The sequence below is a fragment of the Castor canadensis genome, chromosome 8, assembly GCF_047511655.1.
Source record: "Castor canadensis chromosome 8, mCasCan1.hap1v2, whole genome shotgun sequence".
Taxonomy (NCBI): domain Eukaryota; kingdom Metazoa; phylum Chordata; class Mammalia; order Rodentia; family Castoridae; genus Castor; species Castor canadensis.
This window is the reverse complement of record NC_133393.1, coordinates 147153955-147178879: the sequence shown is the minus strand read 5'-3', so window position 1 is coordinate 147178879 and position 24925 is coordinate 147153955. Positions and strand designations below refer to the sequence as shown.

Sequence of the window (24925 nt, the reverse complement as noted above, 5' to 3'; positions counted from 1 at the left end):
ACTCCAGGTGCAGCCCCCAACCCCCAGTTGTGCACACATCCTGGGCTTCAGTTTTCTCATCTGCAAACCAGATCCCAGTAGAACTGCCTCAGGGCTGCTCGGTTTAAGGGCCAATCACTCCAAAAAGAACTCAGAATCAAGTATGAGTGGCTCTTACTTAGCTGGCCACATGGTCCTATGAGGTAATTCCCATTTTATAGCTGAAAAAAGGGTGGTTCAGAATGATTAAATAACTTAGCCAGATTCCCTTATCCAGTGATTAGAGAATCTGGCACTCACATCAGGTTGGCCTAATCTAGCATCCTCTGGGTTATCTGTGTATGCATGTTTGTGGGTGAGTATATCTGTGCACAGGTTTGTGTGCACATGTCTGTGTGTGTGTTGGGTGTTGGACTTAGCCCAGGGCAAGGTGGTGTGTCCTGAATCTTCCTAGGACAGGGGTCTGTAGGGTAGGCCTCTGCTTCTTCTCTCATGTACAGCCTTGGTCACTTTGGAACCAGACTGCGGTTCAGGCAAAGAAATAAGCAGCAACCAGATTTCTGGTGAAGGACATGGTGAGGCTGCCAGCCGGGCTGGGCTCTCTCTCAAGGACAGCTGAAGTTGGCCCGACTTCAAACAAGGGTGCTGTGCAACCCTCTAGGAACTGAAGTTCATTTTTTTCAAAAATGTGAAGTCATTGGATTTTAACTTCATTCCATGGCTTGTATTTGGATCACCTTCGGGAGGAAGGAGGCACTGGGATGCAGCCTGTCCACCTGAGTTTCTCTAGAAAGTTTGGCTCAGCGCTCTGTGCCTTCTTGTGTTCAGGGCTGGTACTGTCACAGCTGGCTCAAGAGAGAAGAGAACCAAGGGATGGGAACATAGGGGGATAGACTGAAAACCCTTCAGTTTTGGACTTCCTCTTCCAGGGGTCTAGGGGGTAGGGGGGCTCCACAGCAGCCTAGGGGAAAGGGCCCTCTGCAAACTCATGCATTAGGTTGTCCTGACCACAACTCTGCCTTATCAGGCCTTTCTCTCTCTCTATCAGGCCTCTCTCTCTCTCTCTTTCTCTCTATCAGGCCTCTCTCTTTTTTGCAGTACTGGGGTTTGAACTAAGGGCCTACACCTTGAGTCACTCCACCAGCCTTTTTTGTGATGGGTTTTTTTGAGATAGGGTCTTGAGAACTATTTGCCTGGGCTGGCTTCGAACCTTGATCCTTCTGATCTCTGCCTCTTGAGTAGCTAGGATTTACCAATGTGAGCCACTGGTAGCCCAGCTCCTAGACCTCTTGAGACCCTGCTTATCTGTCCAGGTAAGGGAGGATGAGATTCCTCTTCAGGTGTGTGCATATGTTGTCTTGGTGAAGGGGGAGGCTACTCAGTGCCCCTTTCCCTCTGAGTTTAGAACTACAGGGGCTCCTAGGATTCTGTGAACTGCACTTCAGGGTCTCTGTGAACCTCCTAAAATGGTAGGCCAAAGGTTCACAACCTTCAGCATATTCTCAAAGGGGTCCTTGATCTAGAGAAATGGCAGCCTTGACTTTCCTGTTTAGAGTGTGCATTAGTGTAACATGCATTCAAGAGGCTGTTACTATCAGGCACAAGCATCTGTTCATTACAGAGTTAGGTTATGCCACCCCTGGGATATAAAAACGTGGAACCCTTCCTAGAGCAGTCCCTGAGGATAGTGGCCTGATCGCTCTTTGATTAAGGCTATAATATACTATCGCTTCTGGGCGTCTTTTCAGCTTGGGCTGGAGATTAAAGTGATGGTGTTCTTGTAGCCAGATTTGATCTGATGTTATTTTGGACTTCTGTTTCTGCTCTGTTGTCTTCCTCTTGAATTCCTTCCTAGTTCTGAAAGGATTCGTGAGAAGCCCCATATCTAGGTAAGTCACTTTGCCTTCCTGAGCCTCTGGGTCTTTAAGGGAGAGGGGACCTCATGCTGCCTGCGTGGCTTTGCAGCTGGCATGCTGAGATGCATGTGTCTAGCAAGTGGCAGGGTTGCTGTAGCTGCCTCTTAACTGCTTGAGGTTGAATCTCTACAGAGATCCCCTCCTTTGGCTTTGAACTTGAATTCTGCTTGGCCTAACTCAAGGTGTGACCTTGGGCAAGTCGCTAGGCTAATCTGAGTCTTCTACCCAGTGAAGGTTGAGTCAGGAGGTGTTTATCAGACTGTTAACTGAGACTGATGGTGGGTCAGAAGTTACTTTAGTGGGTGGCTAATAGCATTTTTAGAAATGTAACAAAATAGACCTGGATGAAAAATATCACAGCACAGCATATGTATATCATTTCCCAAAGCCTTTGACGTTTGTATTTGTGAGAAGAAGTTTTAAAATTAAATGTATGTGTATATTTGTGTGTATACTTTTTTTTTTAAACTGTGCTTTGACATTAAAAAAAAAATTGGAACTCCCTCCCCTGCCCCCCATGAGATACTCTGGGGCCCCTCACAAGCCCCGACCTTGTGGGTTTCTTCTTATAGGTCTGTGTGGAGCTGGCGCTCTTCCATCTGCCAGCGCTGCATCCCAGCCTGTAAAAGAGCCCTTCCATGGTCAAGCTCTTTGACTACAGTTCCTGACAAAGTTCTGGGAAATAGCTGCATTCCTGAGGTGGGATAAATCTTCTTGAGTTAGGCTAGGCAGGATGTGACTTCAAGCCCCTGAAGTGGGCAGTGTCTGTGACTGACTCATTGTGAGCTCAGCCATGAGAAGTCTCGAGAGAAGGGCCAAGGTTGTGGGGGGAGGGCCTGGGGCGTCACCAAGCACTGCTCCAGTGGCATTGAGTCCTCACAGTGGTTCTGTGAGTTAGGCCTTCTAGAGAAGGGGCAGGGACAGCACTGTCAGCCAGGCCTGTTACACCATGCTTACTCTCCAAAGCCATCCTGGGAATAGCTGGGATTGTTTCTGTTTTATAAGTGAAGAAACTGAGTCCTAGGGGCCAAGTCAACCTGGCAAAGTTGTGTTAGATTTCCACCTAACACAGGTCCAGTCTGTCTCTGAGTGTGGTTCTTTCAAAGACATCTTCTGTGAAGGTCAAGAATAAACAGTCCCAGCTGGGTGTGGTGTCTCATATCTGTAATCCCAGTCATTTGGGAGGCAGGGAGATTGGGAGGACTGAAGTTTGAGACCAGCCCAGTCTAAAAATTAGGGAGACCCCATCTCAACAAATAAGCTGGGGTGGTGTGGTTCATGCCTGTTGTCCCAGCTAGTCAAAAGGCATATGTAGGAGGGTAGAGGTTTGAGGACAGCCCCTGACAAAAAGGCAAGCCCCTTTCAGAAAAATAACTAAAAGTAAAAGAGGGTTGGGAATGAGTGGCTCAAGTGGTAGAGTGTGTAAGTTCAGGGCCCTGAGTTCAAAACCCCAGTAAAAGAGTTAAGTACTCCCTCTTTGAAAGGTCTTTCCTTCTCAGGGATGAATCACATTATCAAGAAAGAGTCCACCCATGACTGCTGGATCAATTCAGGAAGATTGGTGTTTACTCCTGGCCAGTCATAGATCTCTTAGAAACAGAAACAGAGCAAAGATTAGCCAGATCAGATGTAGCTAGCAATAAGGTGGAGGGAAAGGAACACAGTGACAATGATCCTGGTAGCTGCAGAGAGGCCCCGGCCCATTCTGGCCTTTGTGTCTGGCCTGCCAAAGGGAGAAATGGACCATACTGTAGTCACGCTGATGTCTGGACAGTGATGCAGAGTATTGGGTTTAATATTAGTCACTAAGAACGGGTGACTAATATTAAGAGATATTATTGGACTCTGGAGTTTGGACCTTTGGGAATCTCTCCCATTGCTTTAAGTCAGGTATTGAGCACCCACCTATGTAAGGCAGTGAGGACCCAGTGGTGATCAGAACCTACCCTGCCTTAGATCCCAGCCCTGCAGGAACGGAAGTGGCTACATCATTCAGTTTTTTTTTTTCCTTCGGCACTTGGGTTTGAACTCGGGGCCTCACGTTTGCTGGTTAGGTGCTCTTATGCTTTGAGCCACTGTCAACCTCAAAATTCAGTTTTAAAAAATATTTTTTAGGGGCTGGAGGTGTAGAACATTTGCCAAGCATGCTCAAGGCTCTGGGTTTGATTCTCCAACACCCCCCAAAAAATAGTGCAAGTAAAATTATTTTTTAAATGTCACTAAGAATAATGTGCTGATGGTCTGGTGGGTCCGGGACTGAGCGGTATTCGGAACTTGTCTAGTTTCTGATCATGGCTTGCATTCTTAGTCGGCATCATGTGGACTCAGAACACCACCATTCTGCCCCTTCCCAATGAGATGGCGGCCATATAATTAAATCTTTGGAGTATGGTTATTTTTCTCTTTTGGGTTTCAGCAAACTGCTCTCATGCTTGAGGAGCGAAAAACTGTTCTATCAGCAGAAGCAAAGTGAAGGAACAATTTGGCTCAGTAGTCTAAAGGGCTGAGTTGCCCCCGCCCGTGTGTGGGCAGCGCCTAGCAGGCTGGGGGAGGCTGTCTGCAGGACGGCACAGTTGGTGTGCTTGGTGAATCGGTGTGCTTGGTGTGCTCCGTGAATAGCTAGCTCCACATGTGACACCAGCCCAGTGGTTCTCCGTCAGGTTTGTCAAAACTGGGGGCCTGTGGAAGGTCTCTGCTCCTCCCTGCTTGAGAGGGTGCTACCCCTGCCTGAAACAACTTGCTCTCTTTGCAGTTTCTCCTGGGTGAAAGCTCATTATGAGCAGGTGAGGTGTGTATGTGTGATCTCACTGTGCAAATATTGAACCAATTAAAAGCAAAGCAAAGGTCCAGTATAGATGACTTATCTGCAGATCCAGCCCCAGTCCTGCCTGCCTGTCTGGCCTCTTAACTTGGGCAAAAGCTGCCTAACCTGTTGTGATGCCCCCCCTCCAGACCTCCTTTTTTCCTTTCCTTTCTTCCTCTCTCCCTCCCTCCTGGTCCTACCTCCCTTCTTGGGTACATTAAACCCGAGGACATTAGTTAGTGGGGTTAAAAGCAGTTACCCTTGGAATGGTCATTCTCCGGGAGGCCAGGTTCCCAGAAGGCACATGCAAGCCTTTTCAACAGTTCAGGTCCTTCCAACAGCATTGACTGGGGATCCTCTTTATCCTGGGCCCCAGCTCAGTCAGTGCTGTGCAAAAGGGCAGGGGTTCTGGCCTTTAGGCATTCTAAGGGGCACGGGGAGACAGAAGCAGAGGTTCTGGGGTGAGGCAGGCTGTGCTGGTCCTGGGGGAAGGACGGTGAGGGTGAGTCGTACACACCATGGGGTCACTTGGGTAAGGAGGTTATGCCTCTGGCTTGGAGGATCTCAGTGGGCAGTCAGCGAGAAAAAAGTCAGGACAGAAAAAAGGCTATACTCTGAGGAGTCCACTCTGGTGGCTAGGACAGAGGGCCTCTGGCAGAGGAGGGGGCTCTGGAAAGGTGGCTGGTAGGTGGTGTTGGGTGCTTGGCTGGGCTTCAGAGGTCATGTCCTACAGACAAGCTACCATTCTGAGTGTGAGTGGCAGGGCTGTCTTCAGGCTCCTACTGCTTACTGCTTTCTGCTCTGACCAATGGAGAAATGGTGTCTGTTGAGGCCCTGAGACTGATAGACAAACTGTGAGTGGAGGAAACCCAGTGGGATACTCTACCATGTAGTCTATGTGACACATCTTGTGTGAGATCTATGCCTGACACTCTGGGAACACTGCCCCTATATCCCTGGGATTCAGCCACTTCTCACTTAGGAGACAATGTCTGCAAGGCTCTTTGGAGTCTTGAGGTTGGAGGGTGAAATCTGTCTGCATTTTTCTCTCTTAGGACATTTAATCCCTTTCTACCTGCCCTGGGCAGGGACCTGCCTTCCCCCCTTACCTTTTTGGCTTGGAATTGCCCTCCTTGCTAGTCCTTGGGACTTTCCAACTGTTGGCTTCCCACTGCTGTCTTTAAAATACAAATCTGATGATGTCATCCCCCCTCCCCCAGTAAAGTCCACATTCCTAAGTGGCTGATAGGATCCTGGGTAGTCTCTGCAGCCTTAGCTATCCCTACCATCCTTTGAATGTGAAGAAGGAGGGAATCGATATATGAAATTCTTGTGCCTTTTTTGTTTTCAAAAATTTTTATTGACAAATAAAAAATGTGTATATTTATTGTGTACAACATGATGCTTTGAGTTGTGTGCTGGCATCCTACTTGATGGCCAGGGCTTTGCTAGGTATGAGGCACAGTGAAAATGACCACAGTCCCAGCCTCAAGCAGTCAGGGAAATGTCTACACTCTGTGTTTCTCCATGTTCCCTGGTCCCTCTAGAATGTGCTCTGGAAGCCTTTGAAGAGGGGCAGGTAGATAGGGACGGGCTGGGGCTCTGGTGTGAAAAGCTAAATTCTTCTCCATCCTTTCTTTGGTCTGGTTTCCTTATCTGCTAAGCATGAGCTTGGGCTTGGGTTGGAATACTGCTAATGGAAACAAGTCCCAGTTTCTTCTGTAAGCAAACAAAATTCCTGAGGTGGGGAGGGGAGGGTCCCATCTGCAGCCCTCCCATTCCTCAGCAGCTTCCTCATCTGGGTTCTGGGCAACAGGAGTAGCCACCCACCTCTTTGCAGTCTGGGGACAGTGAGCTCCTGGGCCAGAGTGGCCCTTTGTGCACCCTCTGTGGATAGCTGCTGTGTAGCCCTGGTCACAAGAATTGTGAGCGGGGGATGTGGGACTGTGGAATTGAAGCCTAGGCCTACCTGGCCCCAACGCCATGCCCATTCTATCCCATCATGATGCATTATAAGCATTTATCTTGGGAATTGTAGAACAAGTGTCCTCTGGTGCATATCTTGGCTCTGTGTTGATACCAAAGGCCAGTGGGTGTGGCACTTGCTTGGCAGGTGCAGACCAGCGCTCTGTAGCCTTATCATGGCAACCCAAGGAGAGCAGCAGCCACACCAGCCAATGTCCTTTTTGCTATGTTGGTCTGGTAGTAAGTAGATGATAGGTTCCTCTTCCTTGTTACATCAAACTGCTGGAAGCTTCTAGAAAACTGAGATGGTTCAATCCTATGCAAAGCTTCTTGGGGGCTTATAAATTGTCTTTATTCCTTTTACTCTTTACAGATTGAAGCCCCAATCTTTCTTTCCCTTTTTTGTTTTGAGGATATAAAAATCAGTCCATGAACAGTTTGATTTTTGTAACAAATTAGGTGGTGGGGCTCCTTGTTCCTGGTTTCAGCCTGAGTCTTCTAACTCAGTCCTCTAACTCTGGCCCTCTGCACAGCCCAAGGGGACTTTCTAACCTCTTAGAAACCTTCCCCATTCTCTCCTCCCTCATTTTTGCCTTGTTCCTCTTTCATTTAGGAAACTAGCTGAATACCTGTTCTGTGCCAGGCATTGTGCTAGACATTTGGAGTCAAGATGATTGAGACTTCTCTGTCCTCAAATAAAACTGCAGATAATTACAGTTCGACTATTTGGTCACTGCAGTGGAGATGAATAGAGCCTAGAAGGGTAGAACATGGATCCAGACATCTTTTTGCTACATTAGGAACATTTGAGTTGAGAACTGGTGTAGGGGACACAGCCTCTAGGAAGTCTCCAAGAGGCACTCTCTGTGTCCAGACAGACAGTATCTTTCCCAAAAAATGGAGAACCAGTAGAGGGTGTGTGCTCTGGAGAGGAGGTGGGGAAATCAGACAGGATGGTGGTAGCGGGTCCTCCTGGTAGTCCCTTCAGGTGGCAGTGTCTCACTTGGAAGGTGCTTAGAAGCATTAGAGGGCGTATGGAGAAGAGGGCTGGGTGGGAAATACTCATTTGGGTATCCCAGGGGTGAAGCCATGGACTCCTGGGACCAGTCCTGATTAGTCAAAAAGTCTTCTACCCAATAGCATTTGGTTGAATTCCCAGGATGGGGTGAGCTGGCACAGCCAGGGGAGCAGTTCCTGACCACCCTCTTCTGTTGCTCACCTGCACCATGTGACGCAGGTAAACCTTGCTTATGAATTCCAGACTGAGCTGCTGGGTAGAAGGTTCTGAAGGAGCTGCCTGCACTGCCTGGGGAGGCACACCAGCCTCTTTCGCCTGGATTGTTTGTTTTTAGATTTGGGTATTTAGGATATTTATCTGTTTTTTTTTTTTTTTTGGTGGTGCTGGGGATCAAACCCAGTGCCTTGTGTAGCTAGATAAGCAATCAGATCTTTAAAGTACAGTCCAGCAGATGAGTCTAGGTCAGATCCCTTAAAAGACAGTCAATTAATTACAAGTTATAGTCATTTCTTGGTGACAGTGCCATCCATACTAGTCATTGTTTGGTCCTGAACCATATTCCTGAGAACTTCTGTGTTCTTTTTTTTTTGAGACATGGTCTCACTATATAGCTCAGACTGGCCTTGAACTCTCAATTCTTCTGTTTCTGCCTCCTGAATGCTGAGATTACAGGTGTGTACCACTATACCCAACAGGACATCTGTTTTCATTCATTTAAAAGCTGCTGTTTATTACATTCAGAGCAATTGTAGAATGTTTTCCTTAGCATATAATTTAAATGACCCTTTCAAGCAGAGAGATGTGAAGCTTGTCAGTCTTCATTTTTTATTTTTATTTTTTGTATGTGGTTCTGGGGATTGAACCCAGGGGCTTCGAGCATGCTAGGCAAGCAGTCTACCACTGAGCTATGTTACCAGCTGGACTTCTGTTTTATTAGGGAGATTTAGCTTGGATGCTTCAGAGCTGGGAGAGGCTTACCAAGCAGGCTTTGAGGTGCAACAAGTGCTTATATTAAAACCTTAAATCAGCTGTCTCAAGTGGGGACAGTTTTGCTTCTCATCATGGCTGAAGGAAGCTGGTTACCTCATGGCAGCCAGGAAACAGAGATTGAGGAAGGGACCTTGGACAAGCTATAGTGCCCAAGGACACTCTCAGTGACCTATTCCGCCAACTAAGCTTCACCTTGGGAAGTTTCCACTGCCTCCCAGTACTGCCATCAAATTCTGAATCTATCAGTGAATTAGTCCATGGGCGAAGTCAGAGCCTTCAAGGCCATTCCCTTCCCCAGATTCCCATCTCTGAACACTGTTGTGTTGGGAACCAAGCTTTCAGTACATGAAGTGTTTTGGGGGGGGACACTTCACACCCAAAACATAGCACAGTGTCTTAAGTGGAGGCCGCAGGGTCTCGGAACTGGAGTCTTGGCATGAGCAGCCATTGGTGACTGGTTAATCCAACTCTTTAGAGGAGCTGGCTCAGAGAACTCCAAAGGTTCACCCAAAGTCACACTGTCACCTCCTTACTTTAGATCTAGTGGCTTAAGTTATAAGTACAGAGTCCCTTGTGCAAGCCAGCACAGGGAGATGGGGTGTACAGCTTTGAGGAGACATTCTTAATTTTTTGCTTAACTAGGGATGGGGAATGGGGGAGGGATTCTCTCTTGTTTTCTTCCCATAACCGTGTCACATCACCAGGAAAGAGTTCAAGCGAAAACTGCGCAGGGAATTGAGACCTCACAGGTCTGATTTTAAAACTGGGTTTTGTGCCCTTGCTTGCAAAGTGAAAACAATTATTTATACCTTATGAAATTATTGCCAGAATGGTGTGAGAGAAGAGAGTGCTTGTTAGCTAGCCTTGGTAGGTGGTGGCTTCATTATGAGTGTGACAACTTGAAGGCTCCCAGCCTAGAACTTGGCCTTGGAGGACTTTACATCAGTCCTGGTTCTCTAGGAATGGAAAATCTCAGTATCTCCACCAGAGGTTTGGCTTAGCAGCATAATTCCTGTCTTTAATATGCCATCAATTTGTTTTCTGAATAAACATGAATAAGTAAAGAGAGAAACAGAGTAAGGGAGGAGAAGGATTCTTGGGGAAAATTGGGAGGAATAGAAGATCCAATAAATGTTTGGGGGGAGGCAGGGAAGGCAGGTAATCAAGGAATTACGTTTTGGGTTGAATGAAGAGGTTTTTGGTCAATCTTTTTACTTTCAGTTTCATCATTTCCTGAGAGTCCTAATTTAGCTTCTGGTTGTGTCCTGCTCAATTATGGCCTAAAAAGGCAACTGCTCGGGTTTCTGGAGTTGGACTGGCACCCACAGGAAGCTGCTGAGGAAGGGCGGCCCAGCCTGACCAGTCTCCAGTGGGCCAGAACTGCTGCTCCCCTTAACTCTTGGAGCGCCTGCTGTCCCCCTCCAGCAGAGGCAAGGCTCTCCACAAGGTGCCCTAACCCAGCCACAGGGCTTCCTTGTGAACCGTGATTTCAATGGCAGATACTGCTGGTGTGGTGTGGCTCTTACATGTGTACTCTGCCCAAATGTCAGCACATCTTGAATCAACCCACTTGGAAGCTGATTAGACAGTACATCTTGGGGCCATAAAATGTTTCTTCACTCCATAACTAATGCTCTGGGAGCTTGCATAGGGAGGTGCACTAGGAATGTTATGCAGCCTTTGAATGATCCTCAAGGAGGCCTTGGAGGCAGGTGTTCTGGGTTCAAATCTTTGCTCCCCCTAGCTGTGTAACTGAGTAGAGTTACTTCCTTTTCTGAGCTTCTGTATCATCACTGGCAAATGAAGTGCTGGGATAAAAATGATCAACAAGCAAATTGTAGCCCTATGAGAAAAAGGTCAAAGTAGGTAAGATACAACACTGAAACTCTTTCCTTTGCCTATGATAGTTAAAAACCAAAAGTTTCTATAAGTGAGGAGTAGAGGGACCATAAAAAAAAAGAAAATTGACTCTTTTGAGGGGCAGGAGGAGGTGTTTCAGGAGTTTATAGGGGGATTTTTTTTCTTTCATTTTTGAAAACCTCTATATTATGTGCAGCTTAAACAAGTTTCAAAAGAGGCTGTTTAGCACAGTCCCACACCAGGGTAGGGAAAAGTAGCTGCATGGTGGTTCTTCATTGAGTGGATTGCCTCTCTCTAGTGCTTCTTACTCATTGAATGTTGAGCAGCTTTTTGCTAGCTCCAGCTTATAAATGGGTATGTGGATCATTGCTAAGGTAGCCTCATCCACCTGCTCCCTGGAGAGGTGAGCATAAGCCTGTCTGGGCACACATACACCAGGTCCCAGAAGTCTTTTCACTTGCTGCAGCTGGGAACAGAAGCCCAGCTGGAGTCAGTGAAGGTGGATGTTCCCACGCAGGCTGGTGAGGGGCCTTTCATGGAAATGCCGTTGTGTATCATGACCTCTGTGGCCCTACCCACCCGTCCAACCCATATATTGATCTTGGCACTGCTGCTGATGCACGTCATTCCAGCAAAGTTGCTGAGATGAAATAGCTCTGTCCTTGGCCTGCAAGCAGGAGCCCAGCCTCATTTAGCAAAGTGCTCTACTGGGAGGGAGGTGCATGGAAGTGGGCTCTGAAGGGCGGCCCATCCCCAAAGGGATGCATCATGTGTCTTTCCCTTACAGTAATTGTGGCTTGGTCTCCAGTCATTGGGGCGGGTAGTGCTGGCCTCTGACTGTTGTACACTGAAGTGTAACGGTGGGGTAGGGCGATGAGTAGGGTAGGGGCAGTTGCTTGGGTGGGATTCTTCCCCTGCCAATTGCTGTCATGTTCATGGCCCCTCAGCAGACTCATTGATGCAAGGGCCAGGTTCACCCTGATTTTTAGGATAGGCTGAGGCCCTGAGCCTGCAGCCTGGAGAAGCCCAGGGCCTGCCAAGGGTCTCACTCCCACATGGGTTCTTTGCTGATGGTCATACCAGCAAAGTGTTACTGGTGTTACTGGAGTAAAGTTGACTTTGATGAAAGCTGTCACCCTCACAGTAGCAAGCTGATGGAGGGAGATGCTGAATTGTACTACACTCCCCTTTTGACAGGCCATATGACCTACCTGGGAAGGCTTGCTGTCAGCGTGCCTGATAAGGTCCAATAAGCATCTGTTGAATGCTGTGGAATGCATTCCTCTGTACTCCTCATGTCTCACTCAGCAGGCATGAGGGCCAGACATCTGGGTTAGAATCCCACTCCACTACTAGACTGAATATCTTTGGGCAAGTGACTCACCCTCTCTGAGCCTTTTTCCTCATTTATAAATTGGAGATGATAAAGCTTTTTTCCAAGGTGAGGAGGTGAGCAAACTGACCTTTGATGTTGGTTAGCAGATACTTAATAATTGTCCCTTTCCCCCTTCTCTTGTACAGATCTTGTGAAGGGCAGTGATGCCTTCACTGACATGTGTGGTAAAACTTCTTTTTTCTCTTTCTTTCTTTCTTTCTTTCTGAGATGGTGTCTCCTTGTGTTGCCTAGGCTGGTCTTGAACTTGTGAGTTCATGTCACCATCTCTGGCTCTGCAGTGAATCTCAACCAGCAGTAGACTTAGGATTTGTTGGGGGAGGTACACATTGATGGGAGGTTGTCCTATTCTTTACAAATTTGAGGTCTGCAAAAAGTTGGGAACTAGCAGTGGTGAGAACTTGCAACTCTGCTCATCGTACGTTTGTGAACTGGGCAGGACTCAATGGGAGGCCTTGGGGATGCCATCTGGCCGGTGCTCAGAGTACAGGAAGGCAGAGGACAACTTGGATTTTCTGTGGCAAAGAGAAGCTGGGATTACCTATATGATATACTGACAGCTGAACCTAAGCTGGTGGTGCCTAGGTGTTGCTGCTCAGGTGGACCCTGGCCCTCACTGCACAGGGAAGATGAAGGCTGCAGGTTTCATAGCTGCCTGGGCCTGCCTTATTTGCTGCTGACTACTCCTTGCTCTGCCCTTTCTCCCATGGTCCTTGCCTGGTTCCCTGTAAGGGCTAAGGGTTTGCTGGTGCTGGGGTATAAAGAAAGTCATCATATGAGGGACTGGTGAGGCTGCAGAGGCTGCTTGGACTTGTCTCTCTCCTTTTTGGAGGAGCTTGTGAGCACCAGGTTTCCAGGAAAATAGCCCCTATGAGTGAGGCCAGGGCAACCCCTCTGTCTTGATCTGGAAACCATTTAATAAGCCAGAGGAGAAGGCCTGGGTGGCTAACTTCTTTTTTTTTTTTTTTTTCCTCTCTGCCTCTTAAGCCTCCAACCTCCAAGTCCCTGTTAGATCTGGAAACATGAAAGTCAAGTGACTACAGATTTGGATCTGGGCTTTCTTGAATTTCTGGGATGGGATGGAGGTGGAGTGGGGAGGGTCTTGATCTCACAGAGAAACTTCTCTGGGTCAGGAGCCTGGACAGGGAACTTTCTAACTACTTCCTTTGGTGGCCAGGACTCAGTGTTTCAGACATGGTTTCAGGTCCTGGTTTTGGTTCATTCAAAGCCACAGTCTCCCTCAGGATTGTAGTGCACTGTAATGACTGCTGTGTTAGGCATGGGAAGGTCATAGGCTAAGAGTCAGAGTTCTGCAACTCTGGATAGACCCCTCCACTCAGGGAGTTTCTGCCTGCTTGTCTGTAAAATGGGCATCATAAAATGTACCTTACCTAGTTATGACGAAGATCCAGGTAGTATGTGAAAGCACTTCATGAATGATGAAAACACACAGATGTAAGGGATTATTATTTCTTCATCTTTATTTTGCAAATGAGTTTTGAAAAAAGCAAATCACAAGTGTAGGTATGTTCTCCTGACCCATAAATTGTGGTGGTTACCTTTTCACTTTGATAATGCGTCTTGGAGCTTGAGTTCTTTTCTGCTATTCTTTCTTTGGGCTGTATTGTCAATATGGAATTAGAATCTGGTAGCAGTATATATTGGTGTTATTTTCTTTTATTGCTTGCCTTAGTTGACTCTGAAATATGAAAAAGCTTTTTGAAACTGGTAACTTCTACCATTGTGTGGTTGTAGTGAGTTGCCGTCTTTGGCTAGTCTGAAACTGGTTTCTGTTGGAAGTCCTAAATTGTGCAGTCACTCTGCTATCTTAGCAGGTGTGGCGCATAGTGACTGTCTTTTAGACTCTTTAACACTCATCATTTTGCACAGTAGTTTTGTTATAGATTTACCTGATTGTGTATCAGCCCTTGAACGCTGCACCTTACCATTAATTTCCAACAAAACCCTCACTGTCAGCTTGTTTTGATCACGACACACATCTGTCTTCCAAAAGTGTGGAACAACAAAATTCTTGCAAATGTACAGCCTGGGTCTATAGAAACTCTGTGTTAGAGTTTATAGAGAGAAGAGATAAGAGTCCTTGTTTGGCTAACCTTTTGTCCTTTTTTTCTCCCTCAGGTCCTGGCTGTGAGTCACCATGGCGCAGCAAGCTGCTGATAAATATCTCTATGTGGATAAAAACTTCATCAATAACCCACTGGCCCAGGCAGACTGGGCTGCCAAGAAGTTGGTATGGGTGCCTTCCGACAAGAGTGGCTTCGAGCCAGCCAGCCTCAAGGAGGAGGTGGGCGAGGAGGCCATTGTGGAGCTGGTGGAGAATGGGAAGAAGGTGAAGGTGAACAAGGATGATATCCAGAAGATGAATCCGCCCAAGTTTTCCAAGGTGGAGGACATGGCAGAGCTTACATGCCTCAACGAAGCTTCGGTGCTGCACAACCTCAAGGAGCGTTACTACTCAGGGCTTATTTACGTAAGTGGCTCCAAAGAGGAGGGCACTGGGCTTCCAGTCCCCCCCCCCCCCCCCCCCCCCCCCCCCGTGCCTGGGCTCTGGCTCTGTGATTGAGAAGGGGCTCTAAGGATAGCCTGGGGGGCGGGGAGAGTCTCAGGCTTTAGTGTCTGAACGTCCTAGTGACGTCCTAGTGGAATGTTCTCATAGCGTTACTTTTTTTTTTTTTTCCTATGCACTGAACGCACGATGGGAAGCCTGTTTTAGGTCAACTGTAGGGAGAACATGACATGTCTCAGGGTGGCCCACCTGCTAGTGTTGGAACTCAAATCTAGTGGAGACAGGCTAGTGTGATAAATCCCTTCTACTGCAGAGGTGCTGTCTACTGGATCCCACCTTACTCCTTCTGCACCACCTGGTCACCTACCCGTACCCCAGTTCAGGCCAGTCTTATTTTGGCATCTCTGCCATTTGTTCCTGTTGAGTGGCCTCCTCTTGCGAGCTGTGTTTGCAGCAGTGGTGAGCCACCAAGAGGGAATCACGTTTCTGTCCAGCACTGCAGCAGTGATTCCATGCCAGACTCGCCTCGGGAAGTGTAGTTAGAATCCAGAGAGCAGCACGCACGAAGGCCCGGAGCGTGCAGCAGACGGGAATGTCTCCTCTTCCGCAGGGTTCGGTGGGAGACTGTTGGGAGGTGAGCACTTCCTGGCTCCTTGGTAACAGGCTCTGGTCTCTTCTGGACCTGGGATCACATTCCTTTGCTCAAATCAAGTGTTTCTTTCTGGTTCTGTTCCCAGTGGGGAAGAAGTATCTGGTTCTAATTTTTCCTAAAGTAACTCTTAATTTAAATATGCTACTGTAACTACCTTGGCCTCCTTGGTCTCAGGTCTGAGTAACACAGTTCCCAAAATGCTTTTGAACTGGAGGGAGTAAAACATCTGGAGTTTTACGGCTTCTCATTTCACAGACGGGAAGACCAAGTCTCAGACCCAGGGGCTTGCTTATGGTCTCACATGTAGTAGAAGGAGGCAGCAGGCTTATCCTGTTATGGATGAACTAAGGACTAAGGACTCCCACAAGGGCAGCCATTTGACCTTAGGGCGACTTCAGCATGTGTCCACAGGGTGCTCCCTATCCCATGGGACTGCACCCCAGAATGTGCTGCAGTCCTCAGTTGAGAGGCATGGGCCATATTGGGTTGCCCAGAAGCTCTGACTGTTCTAGGTCACATGCAAAGACCTCATTGCCTCAAATCGATGATTGCTAAGTCAGCCACAGAAAATGAGGTCTCATTTTCTGCCTTCGGGTATGAGCCTGATTAGTTATGACCTATCGGAAAGCAGATACACTAATAATCTTATTGGAAAAGTCCTTCTCTCTGGGCCCAGCTTAGCCCATCCTTCTAATATGATAGGTGGGAGGAATTGAGGCCTGGAGATAGAAAGGGACTTATGTGGGGTCATGCTGAGGTGTTGGCGGGGCCGAGACTGGAACTCCAGGCTTTATCTCTCATTAGTTTCTTTTGTGTGTGTGTGTGTGTGTGTGTTACTGGGGTTTGAACTCAGGGCCTCGCTCTTGATTGGGAGGCACTCTACGGCTTGAGCCACTCGCCAGTCCTCTCAATTTCCTTTTTTTTTTTTTGGCAGTACTGGGGTTTGAACTCAGGGCTTTGCACTTGCAAGGCAGGCACTTAAATGATTTCTTGATGAGAATATTTATGGATCAATTTAAAAGCCCTATCCCTCAGGAACATCAGCCACTGACATTCAGAATTAGTGACCAGCAGAAGAATGAAAAAGAAAGCCCTGTCTGTCTACCAAGATGGCACAGGAGCCATGGTCCTATTGTCAGGGATGCTCTTCTTGGCAGGCTTTGTGGTCATGTCATGCTCACTCTGCCGGCCACTCAGCTGGGACGGCCTCTGTTCAGTGCAGCAGAGCAGTCAAGGTGGGAGAGTTGGAGCCTCTAGGACCTGCTTTAAAGTCAGTTCTGCTGCTTAATGACCTGTGACATGGTGACATGGACCCTCACTTTCTCACCTGTGAGAGATCTGTGAGAACTGTGAAGCTCCTAGCCAGCACCTGGCTTGAAGCACGGCCTGGCCTCTGGCTGCTGCTGTGTGTTGTAAGTGAAGGTAACTCCTCTTCCGCTACTGGCCTCCTGCTGGTGTCTCTGCTTAATTTGGGTCCCACTGAAAGTTGCTGGGTGTGAAACAGTTCAGCCACCTTTGCTCGCCTAAGCCAGCTGGCTGCAATAGGCTCTCCCTGCCACCTGGGAATATTAGTTATCAAAGTGCATTCAGTATTGGTTGCTGAGTTTGCTCTGCAAGACTCATGCAGGGCTTCACTCTGTAGGTGGGTGTGATGGTAGAATGGGACCCATTCTCCAGAACTCTGATGAGGGCAGTTTTGCTCCTTTTGCCATCACCTCCCCGTGCAGTTACTCCTGCTGCAGACCAGCCTCCTTCTAAGCAGCATCACTGGAAGTTGATTGTCCCTGCAGTTGGCCTAGTGAAGATTTAGCAGGTGCAGAGCTGTGTGAAGATCAAAGGCATTGATGGCTGCCTGGGCAGGGCTGCTGCCTCATTCATAGTCCACCTCTCTGCACGCGAGGTTCTGCGCTGTGACCTCAGGAGCCTTCCTGCTGTGCGTTTGCCTGGCATTGTGGGAGGCATGGCTAATCCCACGGTACAGCTGCTCTGTCTTTTCCTCTCAGGGGTGAGGCCCTGGGACAGGGGGTGGTTGGGCACAAAGAGCCTCTATAGCTTGTGAATGGAGCAGCTCCCTGGCGTGGCTGTGTGGGAGCAAAGCCCTTTGCTCAGTGCCTGTGCCCCCGTGAGAGTCTGGTGCAGCGCCTTCCTTCCACCCATGCTGCGTGCTCATCCTGTAGAGCTTTGGTGCATCATGCTCCCTCGTTTGATGGAATTAGCCCAGAGAACTCCAAACCCCTGTAGACCCCTCTGTAGGACCATCTGCCCACCCAGCCGTCAGAAAGACTTGTCCTAATGACTCTCCACCCCCTTCTACTGTCGCTGCCAGCTGTTTCCAAACATCTGGCTTCATGGCACTCCTACACGTGTGACCATGTGTCCTTGGCTTTCATTGGGCTGGCTTTCCTGGAGTATGGGTTTTATCAAAGTCTAGGGACAAAACTAGATTGTTTGGAGCTCCTGGGATGACCTTGATACTCCCTGGCCTTATGTCTTATTTCTACCTAATGCTACCCAGTGTTCACACAGGGGACATCAGAGAAGGTCCCTGCTTCACTCCTTCCTGCAAAAACCAAGCCCACGAGTTGCCATCATGATGTTTGGATTTCTTTGCTTTAGGACTTTTCTGATCCCTTGTGAAGAGAGTAGTTGGAGGGAGAACAAATGGTTGATTCTTCTGGGAAGAAGGGAATCAAGGGCCCATGTCCCTTCTTGCAAACCAAGGAGGCAGCCAGATCCTCTTGTTTGCATCTGAGCTCTGCCACTCTCTTGCATGCAGACCAGTGTGTGGTCTCCTCTGGGGTCTGCCCTCAGTGTAACTTCTGCTTGGGAATTCCAAGGACACAGCCTTTGGCCAATGCCAGAGAATAGCCTCTGTTCATACCTGGCTCGGGTATGGACCCTGTCATTGGATTCACTTGTAAGATCCAGCCTGAGTTTGGGAGAACTACAGAGGGCACAGATAGAAAAACCTTGGTCGACACCATGGTACAGCTGCTCAGATGCTGAATGCTCTCAGATTAGGGGGTGAAACTGAACAGTTAAGGTGTAGACAGCTTGGAATGAGGAAAGCAAAAAGGAAAAGACTAAGGTGTTTAGAGAGCTGGCCCCTGTGATTAAAGGGGGTTGGCATTGGTGGTCCTGAGGCCTGAGTTTGTCCCCAGTTTGACCCAATGCTTTGTGACCTTCCATTGTCCCTTACAGAGTCAGGGCTTTAGGTGGTGCATAGCATGGAGTGCTTCACTTGTGGACCCTTTTCTCAGGAAGATGGTAATTGGGTTGCTACAGCTGCTTAAAGAAAGCTGTAGCTGGCTGGCGGTGGCTCACTCCTGTAATCATAGATACTTGGGAGGTAGAGATCAGGAGGCTTGTGGTTTGAGGCCAGCCCAGGCAAATAGTTTGTGAGACCCCATCTCTGAAACACCTAATACAAAATAGGGCTGGCGGAATGGTTTATGTGAGCCTACCTAGCAAGCATGAGGAACTCAGTTCAAAACCCCAGTACTGCAAAAAAATAAAATAAAAGGAAAAGGAGTTTGTCCCTCAAACTGAACACATGCCACCTGGGTGGTCTTGGGTCACTTGTAGCTGTTAGGGCTGTGTCATTTTTGTGTATGTGGTGGAGGAGAGAACTGTGGAAGAACAAAATAGCAGGATATTTAGTAGGAAAAAGATAAGTAGTCACAAGGTAGTATGGGTTTACTCACAGACACCAAGGAAAGACAACCTCTATATACTGTTGCTGTGGAAAATAGCTCTTGTGATCTATGCAGAGCTAGTGCGGGTGCTGTGTTCAGTATTTTATCTTAGTAATTTTTGTAGCCACCCAATAAGCTATAGACTTTTACCTGTGCCCAGTTTACAGTCTGAGAAGTGGAGGGAGGAAGGGCTTAAGAAACTTGAACTTGATGAGGATGTGCTTAAAGTGATAGAACACCTGCCTACCAAGTGCAAAAAAAAAAAAAACAAAAAAAAAAAAAAAAAGAAATTTGAACTTGGGATATCTGACTCCAAGGATCTGCTGAATTTGACCTGGTCAAGTCAGACGGATTACTGGGTAGATTTTTGGTAATCTTGCATTAAAGGTGTTGAATTTTTTTTTTTTTCTTTTGGTGGGACTGGGGTTTGAACTCATGGCTTCACACTAACAATCAGGTGCTTTACTGCTTGAGCCACACCTATAGTCCATTTTGCTCTGGTTATTTTAAAGATGGGTTCTCAGCTAGGCACTGGTGGTTCACGCCTGTAATCCTAGCTACTCAGGAGACAGAGATCAGGAGGATCTTGGTTCATAACCAGCCCCAGGCAAATAGTTCAAGAGACCCTATCCTGAAAAAAAAAAAACCTGTCATAAAAAATGGGCTGGTAGAGTGGCTCAAGAGGGAAGAATTACCTGCCTAGCAAGCATGAGGCCCTGAGTTCAAAATCCCAGTGCCTCCAAAATAAATAAAGATGGGGTCTCGTGAACTATTTGCCTGGGCAAATAGTTCCTCGATCCTCCAAATCTCAGCCTCCCAAGTAGCTGGGATTACATGTGTGAGCCATCAGTGCCTGTCTAAAGGTGCTCAATTATTGAGTTCCCCTCCACAAAGACCTGAGTCTTGGAGAAGGCTCACAGGGAACATGAAAGTGGTCTTTAAGCTTTTGAGGGATTTGCAGGTGAATGTCTAGAAGGTCCCAGGGTGAAAGCTAGCAACGATCCACTAGTCTGCAGAGAATCTGATCGATTTAGGAGCACACTGAATTCTCCCAAGCCTGGAAAAGTCCTTGAGAGTCCTTCAGTATAATTTGTGTTCCTGTGCTGTTTTCTGGACTGCAGCTGAACCCTTTTGTCTTTGTACTTCTCTCACGATGACAAACACATCTCTATTGTCCCAGGATCTGAGTTTTGTAACTGGACTTCTGTCTGCTTTGCAGTAGATCTTGCCCCATGTGTGTACTTGTCAGCATACAAAGCTGGCAGCCGCCTGCAGTTGAGCAGGAGCAGAGGGAGGATGCTGGTGTACCCTGCCACCTGCAGCAGGAACAGGGGTACTAGGGAGCACTTTCATATCAGGCTGTCTTGGGGGCCTTGAAAGCAGCAGATACTTCTCTGCAAACTGTATGGGTTTAAGAACAGACTTGCTAGCCCATTCCTCTTTGCTGTTTTTTCTTCAGACCTATTCAGGCCTTTTCTGTGTGGTCATCAATCCTTACAAGAACCTGCCTATTTACTCTGAAGAGATCGTGGAAATGTACAAGGGCAAGAAGAGGCACGAGATGCCACCCCACATCTATGCCATCACAGACACTGCCTACAGGAGTATGATGCAAGGTGAGTCCCTTGGGGCAGGAAGGCATTGCCTGGCCTTCCCAGTCTCCCTTCCCTCCACCCGTGGCCTCATTGACACCTTTGCAGGTGCTCATTCACATTTGGTGTCATGTTGATCTAGAGGCAGGTGATAGGACAGTGCTTCATGGAAGTCTGCATGCCATCATAGGAAAGCCAGGGCCAACTGCTGCCCAGATGACATGTTTATATGTTGGTAGAATGTTCTAGAAGCTTTAAAGAGTACATTTCCTAATTTTTTTTCCTGGTTTCTTATTCTTTTTAAGAGCACTTGCACCAGTCCTGTCTGCTCTCTTGCAGGCCCCTCTTCTATCAGTTACTCCCTTTTCTCCATGTTTCCCTTATCTTCTCTTGCTTCTTACCCATGGCTGGAAATATACTATGGCATTTTCCATTAATAAACAATGTGAAGTCATGTCCTGGCCTCTGCCTCCTTCTGACTCCCCTATGCTCTCTGTCCCATCACAGAGAAGCATTTTGGAGAAAGTGTCTGTGCTCCCTGCATCTGTTCTTGCCTCCTGGCCACATCTCTTCCACCACCGCTTGGCCAGACTGTCTGACAGAGGTCACCCACTTGGATGTTGCTAAATCTCTGTATTCATGGGTTCTTATTTCCTTTACCTCTCCCTTGCATCATTTTTGCCTGTTCCCTGAGAAAATACCTGTTCTTCCTGCAGCCCTCTCAGGGATCCCATAGTCACCTATTCTGCATCCCTCTCCAAGCGTTGCTCTGGATGGTAGCCTCATCCACTGGAGTGGTGTCTGCTGTCACTGTCTGACACTATCACTTGGTCACCACCAGCTACTCCCTCCTTCTTCTTCCTATGCTGATGTTCTCCAAGACTGGGACCAGCTTGTCACACACTTTCTTTTCTCCCTTACCCCCCTTTTTTTAAAGTCAGCCAGCACTTTTTTTCTGTTTTTTTTTTCCTTTGTCCTTTTTGGGTGGTACTAGGACTTGAACTCAGGACTTGCTAGGCAGGCACTCTTATCACTTGAGCCACTTTACCAGCCCTTATTTTCTTTTGCAGTGCTGGGTTTGAACTCAGGGTCTATACATTGAACCACTCTACCAGTCCTTTTTTGTGATGGGGTTTTTTAAGATAGGTTCATGCAAGCTTTTGCCCAGGCTGGCTTCAAACTGTGATCCTCCTCATCTCTGCCTTGTGAGTAGCTAGGGTTACAGGTGTGAGCCATTGGTGCCAAACTTTTGTCTTGTTTTTGAGACAGGATTTTCCTACGTAGTTCAGGCTGGCTTCAAATTCTTGATCCTCCTGTCTGAGTTTGTAGAGTACTGGGATTATAGGCATTTACCACTACACTGGCTTTAGCCAACACTCACTATAGTTTTTCTCTCTTTTAACATTTCCAATTCCACCCCCATCTTCTTACCCTCATGGCCCTGGCCTTAGTTCCTGCTTTCATAATTCTTAGCCTGTGCTGTTGCTCTGGCCTCTTAACCTTCACTCTGATGGAGCCCTCCCTCTGCCTTTAGCAGCTGGTCACCTTTCTAGAGTGCAGATCTTGAAAAATCATGAGAAGGCTCCTCATTGCCCCAGAGACAGCACTCAGACCCTCCAGCAGCATGCAGTGCCCTTTACAGTTGGTCCCCTGCCCATCTTGCTAACCTCCCAGCTACAGGGAACTCCTTGCATTTCTGTACTAGGTCTTTCTGCTTCAGAGTTCTGTACCTGCTCCACCTGTCTCCAGTGCCTGGCAAGTCTCTACTCTTTTCTTCTCTAGGGAGAAGATCTCTGCTAGATTTACTTTTGACTTGAGTGTTTACCCTTTTATTTTTCTTGCCTTGATATGGCTAGGCCTTACATTGCCTCTATAGTCTTGGAATCAGCCAGGTAACTGGCACATGTAGTCCTACTCAAATCTAACTTTGAGACACAGCTACATTTCCCTGTTGTATATTGATAGTGGTTTTAATGTATTCTTTTTTCTTTAAGCATTGTATTCCATCTAGGCAGAGGTGGTAGGATGTAGTTTGGCCTAACGTTTGGCTTACATTCATGTCTATCAAAATTCTTTGCAGAAGCCAGCCCTTTAGTTTTTAAAAGTAGGATGTCTGTTTGAAAGTGCTAATGAGAACAGTCTGGCGGAAGAACATTTTGTGAGATTCCAGAAGAGGCTGAATGTTTGTCTCTAGAGGTTATGAGTCACTTTTCTCCTGGCTTTCTTCTTTGGCTTAGTGCAAGAAGTGTACTCTGGGGTCTTCCTGAGATCTGAACTACTGAATAGGGCATGTTCCCACACTTGGATTCAGATTCAAGCGGCTATCCAGCAAACGGGCTTACCTCCCTTTTAGGCCATTATGACTGTAACAGGATCGTGTGGAACATGGCTCCAGGAGTCGGAGTCGTTGGAACTGACTTCCAGATGTTCTTCAGATAACCTATGGGATTCTTTCCCCAAGAGATTTTTCAATTTTTATTTTTCAACAACAAAAATATTGGGAAAAGGGTCTGAAAACTTGCATAAGTTGGGAATAATTGGGGAAAAGGGATATGGAGCTTTCCTTTGGTGACAGAAAGGCCTTAGTGGGAAGGAGGAGCTGCCCCAAACCATGAGGGCAAGCAGATGCATCTCATCTTGTAGAGATTGGGGTGGGAAATGGATCTGCACTTGTGGGAACCTATTGTTCCTGCTTTCTTTTTAATGATCTGTGCAGATGATGAGTTGGTGTGTTTCTAACCTGCAGTCAGAGGGTTCCCTCTTTCCTGCTGCTTTGCAGCGTGCTGGCTATAGTGCTTTAGCTCCCATGTTGGTTAAGGACATTTTGCAAAGTTCCTCCTTCTTATGCACAGTGGACCTCAAAGCCGTCAGCTGCAAGTTCTTGTTCTTGAGGCGGGGAGGAAGTTAGCAAGAGAAGTTGCCAGTGTCACGACAAGGTGGCTCACTAGTAGAGTTTTTCAAGAGAAGCCTGTGTTTCTTACTGTAAGTCAGCTGTTGGTAGTGGAGCCTCCACTGTGCAGGATGTTGAAGTCTGTCCATTTTGGGGTCAAGTCTTAGGTATATTCTGCCTACCTGTCTTTATAGAGGCGGGGAGAGCAGGTTTACTCTGTGTTGTTTACATCTTAAAAGGCATGGCCAGAAGGTTCCTTTTCTGCTTTTTTTTTTAAACAAGAAGTAGACAAAGGTTTCCTTCCTGAGCTGACTGTGGCTTATGATATACTAGCATTTATTTTGCCAAATAGGGTAGTTGGTGGCTTTGTCTGAGGACTTTTATGAGACAGCTCTTTGACCCTTCCCAGGGACCTTCCTCCTCCTTTAATCCCTTAAATGCTTGGGTTTGCTGTACAGTCCTTACTTTGGCTAGTTGTCCTACAATTATTAATAGTACCCCCTTTCATTTTCTAAAGCATCCTAGTTTGGATGATAAATTATATATCACTAACTATTTGTCAGACTAAGCCAGGATTCCTCAGATCTGGCATTAGTGACATTTGGGGCTGGAGAAGTCTGCTGGGGTGGTGGGGGACTGGTCCTGAACACTGTAGGATGTTTAGCAGTATCCTGGCCTCTACTTACTCTCTCCAGTTGTAACAACCCAAAATATCCCACCACTACTACTAAACGTTTCTTGGGGGGCAAAATTGCCCCAGTTGAAAACCACTGGATTAAGTTTTACAGATTGGTTTTACACTGAGCATCAATTCTGATTGATCAGTAGTGGCTGCCTGAACTCTGTGCCATCAAGGATTTGAGACTGGATGCCAAGGAATGCTGGGATAGATTAGTGCTATCTTCCATGGGCATGGTATGGGCCATGACAGCATGTGAGGCCCTGGATTAGGCCATGAAGACAGCGATAGAAAATGCCAGAACTTCAAGAGGCTCAAATATGTCATCCTGTCCCTAGAGGCCCTGGTAGTCCAGGTGAAGAGAGGAGACATGTTTACAGACAGATCTGGGGCCATAGCTGCATAACAAAGCAAACTGCTGCCAATACCTGGTGTCAGGGTGGCTTGGAGTTGGAGGAAGTTGTGGCTGCTTAGGCTGGGGTGGTCAGGAGAGGCACTGAGGAGGTTGATCCTGTGGAAAGCCTGGAAGGTATGTGTCAATAAATGGTCTGGTGCAGCCCAGGCGTGTCTACAGAATTTTGTTTGTTTTAATTCCCAGCCTTGGGTTTAATTAAAGTTGTGATGGTATGGCTGGCTTGCCCTCCCAACCCTGACTCTTCACTTGGTTCTTTTGCTGTCAGTGGCCATTAATGGGCAGTTTCTCAGGTTCTGGAATGGCGCCGAGGGCTGAGAACTGTCTGAGGCCAAAGGGCAAGAGAGTACAAGCTTGTGTTCCTTGCTGGGTTGACACCAATGCCTGGGGCTGCCGGGTATGTCCTAGGGCAGGCACACGGGCTTCCTGTGGAGTTCAGGCAGCAGCAGAATATGGTCTGTAAAATGTCTGGCTGGATTGAGAATGGTGCTTCCAGGACCATCTCTGTAGGTAAAGGCATGTGTGTTCACCTGGCCAGTGGAAGAATTTGACTT

At 47.5% G+C, this 24925-nt stretch overlaps 1 protein-coding gene across 1 annotated transcript in view; it reads left to right on the top strand.

The window, feature by feature from the left end:
• The window catches only part of Myh9 (myosin heavy chain 9), an 88704-nt gene that overhangs the window by 15065 nt on the left and 48714 nt on the right, over positions 1 to 24925 (top strand). The window contains exons 2-3 of the mRNA XM_020168471.2: positions 14064 to 14415; positions 20258 to 20414. Coding sequence (XP_020024060.2) covers positions 14083 to 14415; positions 20258 to 20414 — 490 coding nt within the window. The 5' untranslated portion in view covers positions 14064 to 14082. The remainder of the gene's footprint in view (positions 1 to 14063; positions 14416 to 20257; positions 20415 to 24925) is intronic.